The sequence below is a fragment of the Neolamprologus brichardi genome, chromosome 17 (assembly GCF_056152115.1).
Source record: "Neolamprologus brichardi isolate AB-2024 chromosome 17, ASM5615211v1, whole genome shotgun sequence".
Classification (NCBI taxonomy): domain Eukaryota; kingdom Metazoa; phylum Chordata; class Actinopteri; order Cichliformes; family Cichlidae; genus Neolamprologus; species Neolamprologus brichardi.
The window spans coordinates 27,440,307-27,455,211 of record NC_142120.1 but is presented as its reverse complement, the minus strand read 5'-3'; the positions used below and the strand labels follow the sequence as shown (position 1 = coordinate 27,455,211).

Below are 14,905 nucleotides of genomic sequence, written 5' to 3'. Positions count from 1 at the left end.
CTAACGATAAATGTTACTAATAAAGTGGTCAGTCATGAAAAAATATACTTACCCAAGAGGGAAACTATGCCTATAACCTCCAAGTGTTTTTTTGAATCACGCTGCAAATATTACAGCTGATCATAAGAGCCTATGAGCAACCCTTAAGTGGCCAGTCTAGAACATGCAGTTTCTGACACTTCATTTTACAGCCCTTGAGATTGCCACGTAGACTCAGCTCATTTCTTTTTAATCAATAAATTGCACAAGAAAAAGCTTTTTGACTGCATTTGCTCATAATTAAAGTGTGCCTTACAATTAATACTAATGGTTTAAAATCATCAGCTCTACATCATACAATGGAGTGCTTTCACAACAGCAGCATTTTTATTCACACAGTTATTGCTAATGGATTGGAGCTCAGGAAAATCTATTTCAGCTGACACTCACTGAGCCTGTGTTTGTCTGCCTAATCGATATATTGGTCTGCGAAATTGCATTTGAAGTTATCTTTGCATGCATGTGCGTGCAAACTAGCATGTGTCAGACGGTGTCTACGTGCATGTGTTTGTCAGTTCATTGCTGATTAAATGGTCACACAAAGTCCTCCATTAGCGAGTCATGAGGCGTGTAATTTAGGATTTAAACTGCAGTGAGTGTTGTTGCCTCTCTCTCTTTGCCATGGAAAATACTATTTCAGGCCATTTCCTCTGAGTTGTTCTTCACTATCACACTTAAGGCCAAGGACAAGCGCATTGTACACAACAGTGTAGATTTAATCTGGGTTCAAACTTGTATGTGGTGATATAAATGGATGTATGATTTTAAATTTTTTTAAAATAACAGGTTTCTAATTAGACACAGCTGATTTAGATAAAGACAGGACTTTTAAAACATCCAAATGAGGGTCACGGTACAGTCAAATGCTTCTACATTTAGTGTTTTGTTAAGTGCTTAAGCTCAGAATTTCACTCTGAACTGAAAGGCAGAAAAAGCAACTGGAACATGTTGTTACTTGTTATGTAACTTAGTGGCAGCCTTAATTTAACAATACTCAAAAAACAAGAAAAGGAGTAATAGTCATACCTAATCCATTGATGCACTTTAAGACTGAAACGATTGTTTTCTATTTTAAGTTAACAGGCCAATTTAATGCATGCATATATTATTAAGGTTCTTCGTAGCCAGTCAGTAACAACATGTACTGTTCTCTTTTTAAAAGCCTCATTAAAGTCAGACTGGGGGTGTAGCTGTTACATCCTTTAAAGGAAATTCAACAACAGAATCACATGGCAGAAACCTCCGCTGCTCTGCTTTTTAAGGGTTGAAACTTTCAGTGATAAAAGTATTCAAATCTTCTTCTTGGATGTACCACCACTAATCATTCTTACTAAAGTTATAGGAGAATTAATAATAAAAAGGCTCAAGACATGTTAATCAGTGTTAGACAACTAGAGAACAACAAAACTTGCAAAAGCCCATAGCTGCGATGGGACACATGAAAGGAAGCAGGTGCTTTTTATCAAGTTAAAAGAATCTGCAGTCTCACCTGTACATATGTATGCCCAATATTCGCTATTCTTTAACTTCTAATTTGTGTGGTTATCTATCTTTCTCGAGTTACTTGTGCAAGATACAGCAAAAGTTATGCAAAATGCTAAAAAAATACTTTTTTTTTCTGTATTTATTGTACTTCCATCGGTACCCATGAAGCTGTCCAGAGCACTAAGGAATGGTAACTAATGTTAATAAATTCAGCCAGGACCACCAAGTCAGAGAACACCTTGCCACAAGTGTTTCCTCTTGCACTAAGAACACTCTTCGGATGTCTCTTGCTTATATAAAAACTGTGTCTACTGCAAAGCACTGAAGTTCTTATATTGTTTTTCTTTTTTCTTTTTTTGTATATTGTTTTCTTTACCTTCACCTTTGTGGTCTTGCTACCTAATTTCACTGTGCAAGAAACTGTACAATGACAAAAAAAAGTTCTAGGTTCTGAGATCTAATTCTCCCTCTGCCATGCATTGTGGGCTCACTCACTTGGGAATCTTTGGTCAGGAATCCTCAAAAGTATGAGCCCGATCCTCGAGGTGGTCCTGCCAACCGTTTGTATGTGTTGTCCAGCATTCGCTTTTAGGTCATCCACTGGGCCGATGCCTTCATGTTTGCTTGTGCCATTCTTACCACAGTGACAATCTATCTGCTTCAACACCTGTTCTGATGGCCAACACTAACCAGATGTTTGAGAGTATGTGTCTGCATACTCTCAAACATCTGGTTTGTGATCCCACATGACTTCAATAACCCTGAGAGCTAATTGTTTTACTAAGAAGACTTGAAAAAGTGTGAATAGCCTTTGTATATATGCAATTAATATACAAAGGCTATTCACACTTTTGGTAAATGGATTTTGCTGAGTAGACAAATTTAAATACAATTGTGGCGGGGCGTGGTTCGTCATACATGCCACAGTGGTGCTGACACCCAGGAGGTGGAATGGCGGAACTATGACTGGGACAGTCAGTGGAGGCGCTGGCCCGAATGGTGGACACGGCCAAGCAGCGGGAGCAGGTGGTGGTGTTTCGCCGCCAGGGGCAACAGCTGCAGTGGTCCTGCACGTATCTAGTTAACTGTGAGCCTGGGCTCACGTCCTCGCCTGCTGCACATCTGCCGCCTGCACAGTCTGCCCCCAGATCCCGCTGGACACAAAGTCGATTGCCGCTGGACACACGGTCGGCCCCCTGATCCAACCCTTCCCTGCCACTGGTCCATGGGGTCGGGGACACCAATGGTCGTATCCTGATTTCCTCTCCCGTTCGCGGCAGGGGGGAATAGGGCTAGGCCAGAAGGCCGTGGGGGTATGTGGCATGACTGCAGGTGAGGCTGACACACCAGAGTTCCATCAGCTCATCACACTTCCCCAGTATAAAACTTGGGACTTGAGGTTGTGGTTTATGTTGTTGTTGTGTGTGGGACACAGCTGAAAAGCTGCAGCCATGTGTTAGAGGAAAAGCAACCGGAATAAAACGGTTAAAAGAACGAACTATGTGGTCTAGTCAAGTCCGTCATTCATGCCACAACAATTTATTTATATATTTTTACTATGTTCATTAATTTTTAAAATGTTTTCCACATCTAGTTTTAATTCTTAATTAGGTCTTAGCCAATGAACATTTCATGTACAACTCAGCTTATTAAAAGGAAGCCAACTTTGGTTATATTGGAGTTAACCCGTTATTGCTCCCACATTTGTGTGCCAGTTATATTCATATTATTATCCTGATTATAAGGAGTTTTAAAACATTTAAGTCTTCCTCCCTGATTGTCTGGCAAGTGTCCAGGAAAATCATCCAACATAAGCGGAGCAAAAGCACTGATTTGCATTTCTTTAGTCACTGGTAAAATCAGTTTCAGAGTAAATAACTGGCATGATAAACCGGGAGATTACATCACCTCTAATTTATGAAATATGCATCATAGTTGATAAATGTAATAGATTTTGACACTCACTGGAACTTTGTGCCAGTTCTGTGTGCATTTAAATGTGAAAAGAGGGTTTTTTGGATTGTACCAGACAGTCTATATAAGGAGCCAAGCTGCTGTACTGGAATACCTCAGATCAACATAGCTTCTTTTCCCAGTCAGCAACATTGTAAACACTGTGACAGTGCTCGTTATAGCAAACTGGAGTAGAACAATCAGAAAAGCTATGGGATGTTTCAGAACTAAGGGCGACAGTAACAACAGCAGCTTGAACTCTGAGGTTCTGTAAGGTTCTCTGTGCTGTGGGTTATTTCCTCTTATACATCAATCTATTTCATCAATTTTATTTTGGGACAGTGTAGAGATTTGTGAGACCAAAAGCAGAATGGAGAAAGAGGTGACACAACAGAATTTAAATCGTGTGTTTTGTTCTGTCTTTTTAGGGAACTGAAACCTGCAGCTCCTCTTATGGCCACTTGAGACTAAAAAGGAAAATCTCTCATTTAACAATTAAATCACCTTGTTAACAATTTATTAGAAACCTACTCATTTGTTGTTAAGGCTTAGGGGCTGGTAGTTTTCATCAGTGTGTGTGCTGACACAGGTAACTGCAGGTGATAGCTATCTGCTGTATGTTTCACCTCTGCTAATTTGAGTCTCTAAGATGGACTCCATAACATAGTCCTCTCGATTATGTTTGTGCCTTTGGAACAACAGAATAATCGGAGAAATTATATTATCTGCTGTGAGATACAAATTATTCAAGTTTATGTAGCATTTTAATAGTTTATTAGTACTAATTAGCAAATAGCTGTGTCTGTAAATGTCCAACATACATGGAGGCATGAGGGTTAAGAAAGCTTGCTAGCCTTCCCTGGTAGTTTAACACTCCACTCCCTTGTCTAAATACTTCTTTAGAAGAAAAAAAAACTGTATGGCAGTGGCCAGAAATGCTCATGCTGAGTTTTCATAGTTTGAGTCCACAAACTATTGGGTGACATCAAAGTGGCTAGAAGCATCTTTTACACAGTCTGTGGAGGATACAGACAGGAAAGTCAGTTTTTTCATTTAATGTTTGCATTGTACCTTTTACAGCATGTGTCTGAAATATTGCACCGGTCAGTAAAATCCCAATGTATTATATCTTACACAATATGAAGTGTGGTTCCAAACAAATCCAGGTCTGAGCATGCTGAAGTGGTATTACACAATCCCTGTGTAACCTGTGAGATCTGAAAGACAGATGAGATAACCCTTCTCTCTGTGCCAAGAGCTACAATGTTTCCTCATCTTCCCCCGAAACCCTTCTCTTTCTCCTGCACAGGTCATAGCCTTACAGAGAGTTCTTAAGAACGAGAACTAAAGATGCTGAAATCAGATACAAAAGATATAAAAAATAGGTTAACTAATATACTTAGATTTAGTAAAAAGGAATACTATATGAAGCAATTAGATATAAATAGAAATAATAATAAAAGATTATGGGAAATCCTGAACAGTGTTATAAAACGTGAGACTGGAAGTATTTCATTTGTAATGACCATGAAGAATACAATATGGATGTTGTGGCAAATAGTCTCAATGAATTCTTTGTAACTGCTGGACCAAATTTAGCAAGAACAATCACTCATCCTGGGAAAGCACAGGAAAAACCGGATACACTGATTGACAGAAATCCATATTCTATGTTTCTCACAGCCGTTCATGAAAATTACGTTTTTGAAATTGTCAAAAAATGTAAAAATCAGAAATTTTTGGATTGTAATGATATTGATATGATAGTGGTTAAAAGAGTCATTGAGGCTATTATAAAACCATTTACATACATCTGTCATTTATCATTTAAAACTGGTCGATTTCCAGACAGAATGAAAATAGCAAAAGTTATCCCTCTATATAAATCTGGAAACAAACACCATTTCACAAACTACAGGCCTGTCTCTTTACTACCTCAATTCTCAAAAGTTCTTGAAAAACTGTTTAAAAACCGACTGGAAAATTTTATAGATAAACATAAACTACTCACTGAGAGTCAGTACGGATTCAGATCAAGCAGATCAACATCATTGGCACTATTAGATTCAATAGAATACATCACAAATTCCATAGACAAAAAGCAACATGTGGCTGGGTTATTCATAGACTTGACAAAGGCATTTGACACTATAGATCATGATATATTAATAAGAAAACTGGAACGTTATGGTGTCAGAGGGGTCGCTTTAGATTGGGTCTGGAGTTGTTTAGGTGACAGGAAGCAGTTTGTGAAAATAAATGGTGGTTGCTCCTTATGTATGGACATTGCTTGTGGTGTACCCCAAGGGTCAGTTTTGGGTCCAAAATTCTTCAACTTGTATATTAACGACATCTGTAAAGTGTCCAAAGTATTAAAAATGGTTCTCTTTGCTGACAATACAAACATTTTTTTGCTCTGGTGATGATCTGCAGAATTTATTGGAGGATATGACTAATGAAATAAGTAAAGTGAAGTTCTGGCTTAATAAAAATAAATTATCATTAAATTTGAATAAATCTAAACTCATGTTATTTGGAAATAGTAGTTTAAATACAAATGCAAAGATTCAAATAAATGGTGTTGATATTGAAAGAGTCAGTGAAAATAAATTTCTGGGGGTAATAATAGATGAAAAACTTAACTGGAGAGCTCACGTAAGATATATTCATTCCAAAGTATCACATTGCATTGCAATACTAAACAAGGCAAAGCAGGTATTCGACAGAACATCCCTTCATATTCTATACTGTTCACTGGTTTCACCATACTTAAGCTATTGTGCAGAGGTCTGGGGCAATAACTATAAAACCACATTACATTCACTTTTTACTCTTCAAAAAAAAAGCAATTCGAATCATCCACAATGCAGGTTACAGGGAACATACAAACTCACTATTTTTGCAGTCTGAAATATTGAAAATTGATGATCTAGCGAAATTCCAAACAGCACAAATTCTATTCAAAGCAAAAAATAAAGAATTGCCAGGTAATATTCAGAGTATGCTTTTTTTGAAAGAAGGAAGTTATAATTTAAGGGGTTTTTGTAACTTCAAAACAATGAAGGTACGTACTACAAGAAAAGGCTTTTGTGTTTCTGTTCATGGAGTGAAACTATGGAACAGTCTGAATATGGAATTAAAGCAATGTCCAAACATAAAACTGTTTAAAAAGAGTTATAAAAATATGATCTTCTCGAACTATAAAGAAAAGGAAAATATTGAAATTAAGTGAATGTCTCTATTTAAAAATTAATTAATTAATTTAAAAAAAGAAAAAACTCATGATGTGATATTATAGTATATAGTATATCAGAAATCTGTTCACTATTTTTATTACAAATTATATCAGTAAGGAAGCTGACTAAATATTAACTGATAATTTATGGCAAAGGGGTGGGATTAAATAAGTGTTTACTCCCTTTCAACATGTAAATTAATCAGAACATTTTTTTTGTATGTATTTTGTATAGTATTTTTTTCTCTCTTATTTTCTTTTCTAAATGTACCTGTATATTGTTCACATGTTGAAATAAATTACCAATCAATCAATCAATATGAGTTATTGTTTACAAATCCACTGACCCTTGACGTTTGAGATCTATCTAAATTCTGACTATGTGAGACTGCGACCTTACACAAGCTCTCTGTAAATGCAAACAAATCCTATTCATTTGTCATACCTGATGATGAGTAGTTTTGCTGACAGTTCAAAAACAGTCAGAAAAAAACAGGTTTGTTAAAAAGCTGTTCTACCACCATAATAGCTTTAATTCTCCTTCACATTGAGTGTCCAGGTCATCTGGAAGCCCCATTCTTCATAACGACTGAGGAAGAGATTATCTTCATGTGCTCACCCTGTGGACTGAGGCTAGTTATCAAAGACGAGTCCTATCAGGATACAAGTGTTTCCTCACATTTTAAAGGTGATAATTGAGAACAACGTGATGTGCCGGGTCTTACCCTGTAAAATAAGATGGACTAAAAATATGGACTGACACTAAGACATGAAAATGCACCCCAAAGCATACAGGCCTGAATGCTTGACCCTAATATTGAGGGATCAAGTGGTGAGTTTTGTTCTCTTTGTGTGTGTCACTCACTTCCTCAGCTGCTGATGACTCACTTGACCGTATCAGTATTTTTCCACACATCTCTGTAGAACATTGTCTGTGGTTTTTGCACCACAGGGTCTCCAAATCCACGTTTTTATAATAAGGGGTTGACAGACTACATCCGTTCTTAATTCAACAGTCTGATTACAGCCTGCAGATTTTCTAAGGTACCTGAGGAAGCTGCTGTTTTGTGCATCAAAAGCATTAGAGTCAGCATATATGCGCTGCTGATTACAACGTCCTACCTATTTATTGATGTCTTTTCAGTAGATCTGGATGCAGATGTTGCTTAGTCACTGTTCCCATTGAGGCACTGGCCAGGGGAACAGTCTGTGATTAAAGCTCCTGCCATCTGTGCCCTGACAAATGAGCCTTCTTTCAAAGTCACTGAGATGATTTCCTCCTGTTATCAGGATAAACTGGGCCCATTCAGTTGGCCAAAGTGATGACTGGAGTCAAATGTTTAATTGTACCTTGCATCAGAAACAATTGTGTTTCACCTTGTTTTATTTCAGGGGTTCATTAATTTGACACTTTTTTTTTTGTATAGATACAATTTTTATTTTGAATGTACATTGCGGCAGTATCACACCCAAGTATATGTACAAATACTTCAGACTTATGACCAGTGTATCCAGGACCTCAGTGTGCAAAATGATGGTCTGATATTGCACTATACTGTAGCACCACCTTGTGCTTGAAATAAGATAGTGTGTTTCAAGAAACTCAAAATTTAATTCCTTAGTATGAACTTAAACACTGCAGGTTGTTATGATTGCATATTCACCTATGGAATACCTGTCACGGATAATGGAATGATGCAGACTCAGTCGCGGAGCTCTGGGTGCAAAGTACACAGTGCGTTTATTTACAGTGCCCAAAAAACAGTTTCAAAACACAAAGTGAAGTGCAAAGTCCAACGGTGATCTTCTCCAAACTCCCAGTGGTGTGCAGGTGAGTTCCCAAAGTGACATCCAAGTGTGTGTTCTCCTCCAACAGCTTAACCCCGCGGGCTCCTTCTCGTCCACCTCCAGCTCTGTACCCTTTCTTCCTACAAATGAGCAGAAACACCAAGTGAGGGGGCTAGCCGGCTAAGGCTAAGGCTAAGCTACAAGTCAGAAAACACTTCACTACCAAGCTTCCAGTACAATCCAGCGTCGACTGCCATCTGGACACACAGTTAAATACCTCAGCCCACAACGACAGATGATCAGTGACAGCTGGGTGGCAGATTAGGTGCAGGTGTGTCAGCCACTGGGTAGGGGAGGAGGAGAGAGAGAGAGAGAGAAACACACACACACACACACAGGCAGGTCGCCCCCGGGAAGGACCGTCCGACCATGACAATACCTCTGCATTTTCTCTCTGAAACATTTGCAAACTTACATGAAAGTAAGTCCAGAATTCTTGAAGGACGTTCCAAAGATCTTCTTTAAATGGTGGCTGCTTTTTGTCCTGCTTTGTGTCAAGATGATCCCACATGACTTCAATAACCCTGAGAGCTAATTGTTTTACTAATAACTCTATGGATATCACCTTGTTCTTCCAAAAATACTACTTTATGCTTGTCAAAGGTCACATCATTCACTGCAGCTAAAGGAAAACAAGTAACAACTCATTCCCTTCAGTGGGATTTGGGGTCAAATTTAGGAACAGGGGGAATACACCTAAAGTCTGCTTTCTGCTTTAGTTTATCCTCACAGCATCAAGTAAAGACCAAAGAATGTTAGACTGTTAACATAACACTTTAAATACCTCACTTGCACACACTGAAGAGGAAGGCGTTCACTGATGTAATATTTCAATTATTTATTCTGAAAAATGGTTCAAAAAGCATGTTAAGGAAGTGAATGTCACCAGTTAAGAAAGAGTGGGGAGAGGATGAGATCACACAGTTTAAGAATAAATGTAGAGCTGTAAAAATGGCAAACTGCATGACCAAAGAAAGCAGACACATTCATTCATTCAGAATGGGTTTGTGTGGCACTCTGTGGGGCAATGCTAAGTGTAACAACACAAATTTAACAAAAAAAAAAAAAAAACACTTAGCTTATTATAATTTCCTAAGATTAAACTAACAACTAAAATTTTTAAGCTTTAATTCAATGAAAAACATAACTGAAAAAATATTGAAGCAATAATGTGTACAAAGTATCTGGCATTGTCTTTTATTTTTGTATTTCTTAAATATTGATGCATAGGTTTAGTGAGTATTCTGGGATGTCTATGACTATGTATCAATTCTATTTGCAACATGCTGTCCTTGTATGTTATGAAGTTCTTGCTATACATATACTGCTTGTGTTTCCAAATGCAGTGGAAAAAGAAGATAGTATACAAGCCAGTGGAAAGTTTCAGTTAGCCCCACTGTTCTTCTGTGATTTAATCAGACAGTGGTGACCTGATATCGCTTCAGTTAGCTGATATGAAGTTGTACAGTCATCAGTAGCTGCTCTGATTACTCTCCAACATTCTTTGTCTTTTTAGATCATTGACTGCTGTGGTCCTGTATCTTGTCCATGCTGTTTGTCTATAACGAACATTAAGCCTTGTCCTTAATTAATCTCAGTGGCTAGAGTGGATCATGGGACTTTAAACCCAATGGCTGCACCCATTGATCCCAAAGAAGAAAGACTCTTGAAAAGAAGATTATATCTCAGCTAATAAGCTCCATTGTGCAGTCTGGTGAGTATTTGACTTGTTGCCTGATAGATGAGCATGACTTATCTAAGGAGCTGGGGTCAGTGGTTATATTTACTTTTTACAGGAGGAGGAGCTCTGTGTGCGACAGTAGCAGGATATAAAATGTGACCTCTCCTCTGCACATCTCTTCTAGAAGCCTGAGTGTGACAGTGTGTACCACCATGAAGACCTGCGAGCTGTTATCGCTGCTGCTGGCGTTGGGTTGTGTGACCATCAATGGTGCACCAGTGGAGCATGGTGACATGGAGCCAGGCTCATGTGAAGACGCATCAACAAAAGCAGCTGCTGAACTGGCTCTTACCAAAATCAACCAGGACAGGAAGGAGGGCTACATCTTCAGCCTGCACCGCCTGTCCAATGCACACATAAAGAGACATGTAAGCAATGCTGCTGCTTGCAGTATCAAACCAGTTCAGTTCATTGCATTTCTGTTTGTTTACTGGAGCACTTTTAGTTTTCAGTACAATCCAGACATTTAAAGGGTTGTGACTGAAAAGCGTTTGGCTGAAATCTGGAGACAGAGCAGCAACAGTTACAGCACAATTGCACAGAAAGATGGGCAGAAAGGAACTATTAGACCTGCAACACTAAAAAACTAGTGTTTGTATTTTGCAAGGGGTCAAGCTTACAAATCAGGAGATTTCACAGATCTCGGGAAGTAAAACCAGAAACTGTTGTTAAATTCTGTTAAGGTTTTAATGATGTAAATGTTTGCGTTTTTGATAAAACTGTATGTGTGCGTGTTACAGGGAGAGAACAGTGTGGTCTTCTACCTGATTCTGGATGTCGTGGAGACCAAATGCAACGTTCTCAGCAAGAAGAACTGGAAGAGCTGTGAGACTCGTACCACAACAAACACGCCGGTTAGAAAAGACACACACCCTGCAAGTGCATGTACTCACACTGTTCTGCTCAAGGCTTTCTTGAGTAGCTGTTATAATAAAATTGTTTTCATTATATTTTTATTTTCTTAATCGATAAGCAGTGGTTTATAAATTGTAAAATGCCTTATTAGAATTTTCAAAAATGTAAATAAAGGTCTTTTGTTATGTACTTATATTCTACAGGAGTAGAAAGTACAGTGAAATATATATTTCTGTTTGCAGGTATATGGACAGTGCAAAGCTGCTATTTTCATCAACAAGGTGCACAGAGTGGAGCGTCTCTACAAATACAGCTGTGTTATCAGACCAGGTATGAAAATTACTGCATCTCTTTGTTTCACCTATTTCCAATTTTCCTTGCAAAACATTAAGAAATGACGTGTAGGGCAACACTTGGCACTACATGTCAAAATCTGAGACAGTGCTTTTTTTGCACACCACAAAATTTATGAAAATTTGAAGACAATTTTTGTTCTGCTCAGTTCCTGCAGCTAGAGTACATGAGATGTGTCCTGGCTGCTCAACTTTAATTCACCACGACAATAACGACGTTCAGAAGACTGTGTCCCACTCTCTGGAAAAGTTCAACAATGAAAGCGGACTCGCCAATCGTTTTGCTCTCCTCAAAATCTTCCGTGCTGCAGCAGGGGTAAGCTTACCATACCTCCAAAAGGAACATCAGCACATGTGACATAATGTATCCTATCAACTTAACTTCCATAACACACAGTGTCAAGGCTGAGAATATTGTGACTGAATTTCTGACACCAGAGATTAGTTGAAATCGAACAAAAATATCCTTCTTAGAGGTTAATCTAAAATCTTTATCAATAAATGACTAAATACTGGCTTTCCATCAAACCTCATGGGCCTACTTTTCATGTTCAACAGTTTTTATTCCCACCACTCTAGATTACTTAATAATTCCTCTGCAAATGATTTTCTCAATTAAACGTTTGTTTATTTGTGTGTTCAGATGGCCCTGAGTACGTATTACAATGTGGAATTCAGCATCCAGGAGACCATCTGCCCCAACAGCGCAGAAGCAACAGCTGAGAAGTGCCCCCTCATGAACTGCGAGTTCGCCGTGAGTCAAGATAAACACTTCACAACTTTTTTATTTTGTCTGAACTGAATTTCTTAAATGAGAAATTTTGATCAAACTTCTTGATGAAATTACTCCACTGTGGCTTCTCCAATCAGGGGGCTATCAGTTTTTATCACTACAAGCAAAGTCCTCTGTTTACAGTCAAGCCTCGAGCAAGGATGTGTTCTAGCTTTATATTACTGGCTAGTTTACATCAGCAGGAGATTATTCCTACATTCAGTTTTTCTAATTCTTAAACCTTAGTAAAATGGGCGTTCCTCTCTGCTCTTTGTTCCTCTTTTTTTCTCCTCAGCACAAGGGCTTCTGCATGACAGCCCTCTACCACTGCCCCACTAATGAAATGATCGACGTAGATTGTGAGATCTATGAGCCTGAGGTAAGTCTTATCAGGATATGATCTCTGTATTTTTTTTTAACATCTTTCAATAGCACAGAAAACATACAGGATGGAGTCTAATTTATTAGAATAAAACCTTTGAAACTTTTGTCTCCCTCTTCTGATCTTGAACAAATGAACACAAACTGTTGACTCTAATTAGGAAAAACTACAAAACAGGGAATTTGTGTTTGTCCTAGCTGTTGGTTGCTTCCTTTATTGGACAGCAAGTCTTCCTCTGTATGTCAAGTTTTATTTTGATTTTATACCTGTGATGTCAAACACTTTTTTTTCTTTCCTAATGTCCATCATACTTCTACATACAACTTGTAAACTGTGATGCCACAGGAACCAGAAGAATTTCTCCGTTGCTTAGTTAGTGGCAGGTTTTACTTTGAAACAATGGTGCTTGGTAGGATGGTGAAAAGCAGGATCCAGCTAGTCCACCTTACACAGTGTCATCTTTACAGTCGTAACATTTAAAGTAAAAGTTGATATCTTGTTTGTGCTCTAGACTGTTTCAAGCTCTAACATTACAAAATCGGATGATACAGCTAAATTCTCACCGGGGCAATCAAAATATCATTGAATGATTCGATTTAATTTCCTTATATTTTATTTATATAACACCAGTTCAAAACAACAGTGACCTCGAGGTGCTTTATGTTGTAAAGACCCTATGATAATAAAAAAAAAGCAACTCCAACAATCACCAACAATTACAATAGAGGTGTTTTTCCAAATTAATACTGTAAAGAAAAATGAAAATAGTGGTAAAAATTCACTTGACTTTTTATGAGAAATGCAGTGATTAGCTTTCATCCGGTAGTCACTATAGATTGTGATCAAATCATAGAATCCTTACGGGGCCATTAGCAGAAGTTCAGATTATAATTCTTCCATCTTGACTTAATTTTTTTTAAATACCTTTTTCTTAAACATGTGTAAGACAGCTTCATTTTGGTCACCATTAAATTTGAAGGTCAGATTTTGTAAGCACTTATTCACAGGGCCACTGGATTTTGCTTTACTGTAATGTACTGTGTACTCTTTATCTCTTCTCCAGGCTGCTGAGAGAGAGAAGAAGCTCCACCTGCTGGGCGAAGAGACTGACCACAGCCACAATGACACACACTCACACAGCCACGACCAAGACCAAACACACGACCACGTACACGATCACACCAAGAGCCACTCTCATCATGACCAAACCCACAAGCATGCCGACAACCACGATCACCATCACACACATGACCATGTCACAGGCAGCACACACAGGCACGCTCATGACCACTCCCATGACCACAGTCACAGCCACGATCACGTGCACACTCATCACGACAAAGCACACAACCACAGTAGTGACTTTCCCAACCAACACCACGACTACAAGCACGCTGAAGGTGTGCACACACATGAACATGACCACGAGCTGGCTCTGGACCACGATCACAAGCATGGTCACCTGCATGAACACGAGCACCACCACCATCACCACGAGCACGAACATGAGAACACACCCCACGACCACCCAGAAGGCATGGTGACAATGCTGCCAGCTCTGGGCCAGCCTGTGACCCTGCCTTCCTTCCCTGATGTCCCTGCTGGTGGCCCTGAGCTCGGAGTCACTCTCCCACTTAAACCCGACCCCCAGATTCCTGGAGAAATGGAACCTGCTATCGAGCCCTTCCCAACCTCAGTCTCTGCCCAGTGTCCTGTCCCAAAGGCGGGACGTAACCTGGTGGAGAAATTCTTTGCTGAGGATGCTTTTTTTATGCTTGCTGTATAGCATGGCCTATGGAACTGTTTTAGATGTACACAATGACTCAAGTGTAACAAAGAATGGAAAACTATATGATATATGATACATTTGCAATAAAAACATTCACAGTCATTGTAACACATCACTTCTCACGTGTCTAGCTTCTTACCCTAACCATCAAAAATGAATGCCTAACCCTAAACCCTTGGCCTAAACCTAACTGTAACAGGAATGACATACCTGACCACATAGTTCACTCATTTAATACACTTTATTCCCGTTTGCTGCTCTCAGAACACTCAGCTGCAGCATTTCAGCTACAGTCACACACAACAACAACAACCAAAACTCCTCAGGTCCAGGCCTGTTTAATAGTGGAGATACTTTGTCCGCCTCCCCCACAGCTGCGCCACGACCAACGCCCTGCCACACTAACCATAACCTAATCCGGTGTTTAAATCTGACAACATTGGCTGTTTCCGG

At 39.0% G+C, this 14,905-nt stretch overlaps 1 protein-coding gene across 1 annotated transcript; it reads left to right on the top strand.

Annotated features, from left to right (window-relative positions):
* Nucleotides 1-10,419: 10,419 nt before the first annotated feature.
* Nucleotides 10,420-14,567, top strand: LOC102781548 (uncharacterized). The gene is made up of 7 exons (XM_087830349.1): nucleotides 10,420-10,669; nucleotides 11,042-11,155; nucleotides 11,399-11,486; nucleotides 11,659-11,825; nucleotides 12,153-12,263; nucleotides 12,577-12,660; nucleotides 13,727-14,567. The coding sequence occupies exons 1-7, from the start codon at nucleotides 10,454-10,456 to the stop codon at nucleotides 14,447-14,449; spliced, it is 1,503 nt and encodes a 500-aa protein (XP_087686475.1). The 5' UTR covers nucleotides 10,420-10,453; the 3' UTR covers nucleotides 14,450-14,567.
* Nucleotides 14,568-14,905: the final 338 nt, after the last annotated feature.

Excerpts from the sequence above, each read along its gene's own strand:
- LOC102781548 (XM_087830349.1), top strand. The coding sequence starts at position 10,454 with ATGAAGACCTGCGAGCTGTTATCGCTGCTGCTGGCGTTGGGTTGTGTG. Across the intron at positions 10,670-11,041 it reads ATGCACACATAAAGAGACAT|GGAGAGAACAGTGTGGTCTT; the intron begins GTAAGCAATGCT and ends TGCGTGTTACAG. Across the intron at positions 11,156-11,398 it reads GTACCACAACAAACACGCCG|GTATATGGACAGTGCAAAGC; the intron begins GTTAGAAAAGAC and ends TTCTGTTTGCAG.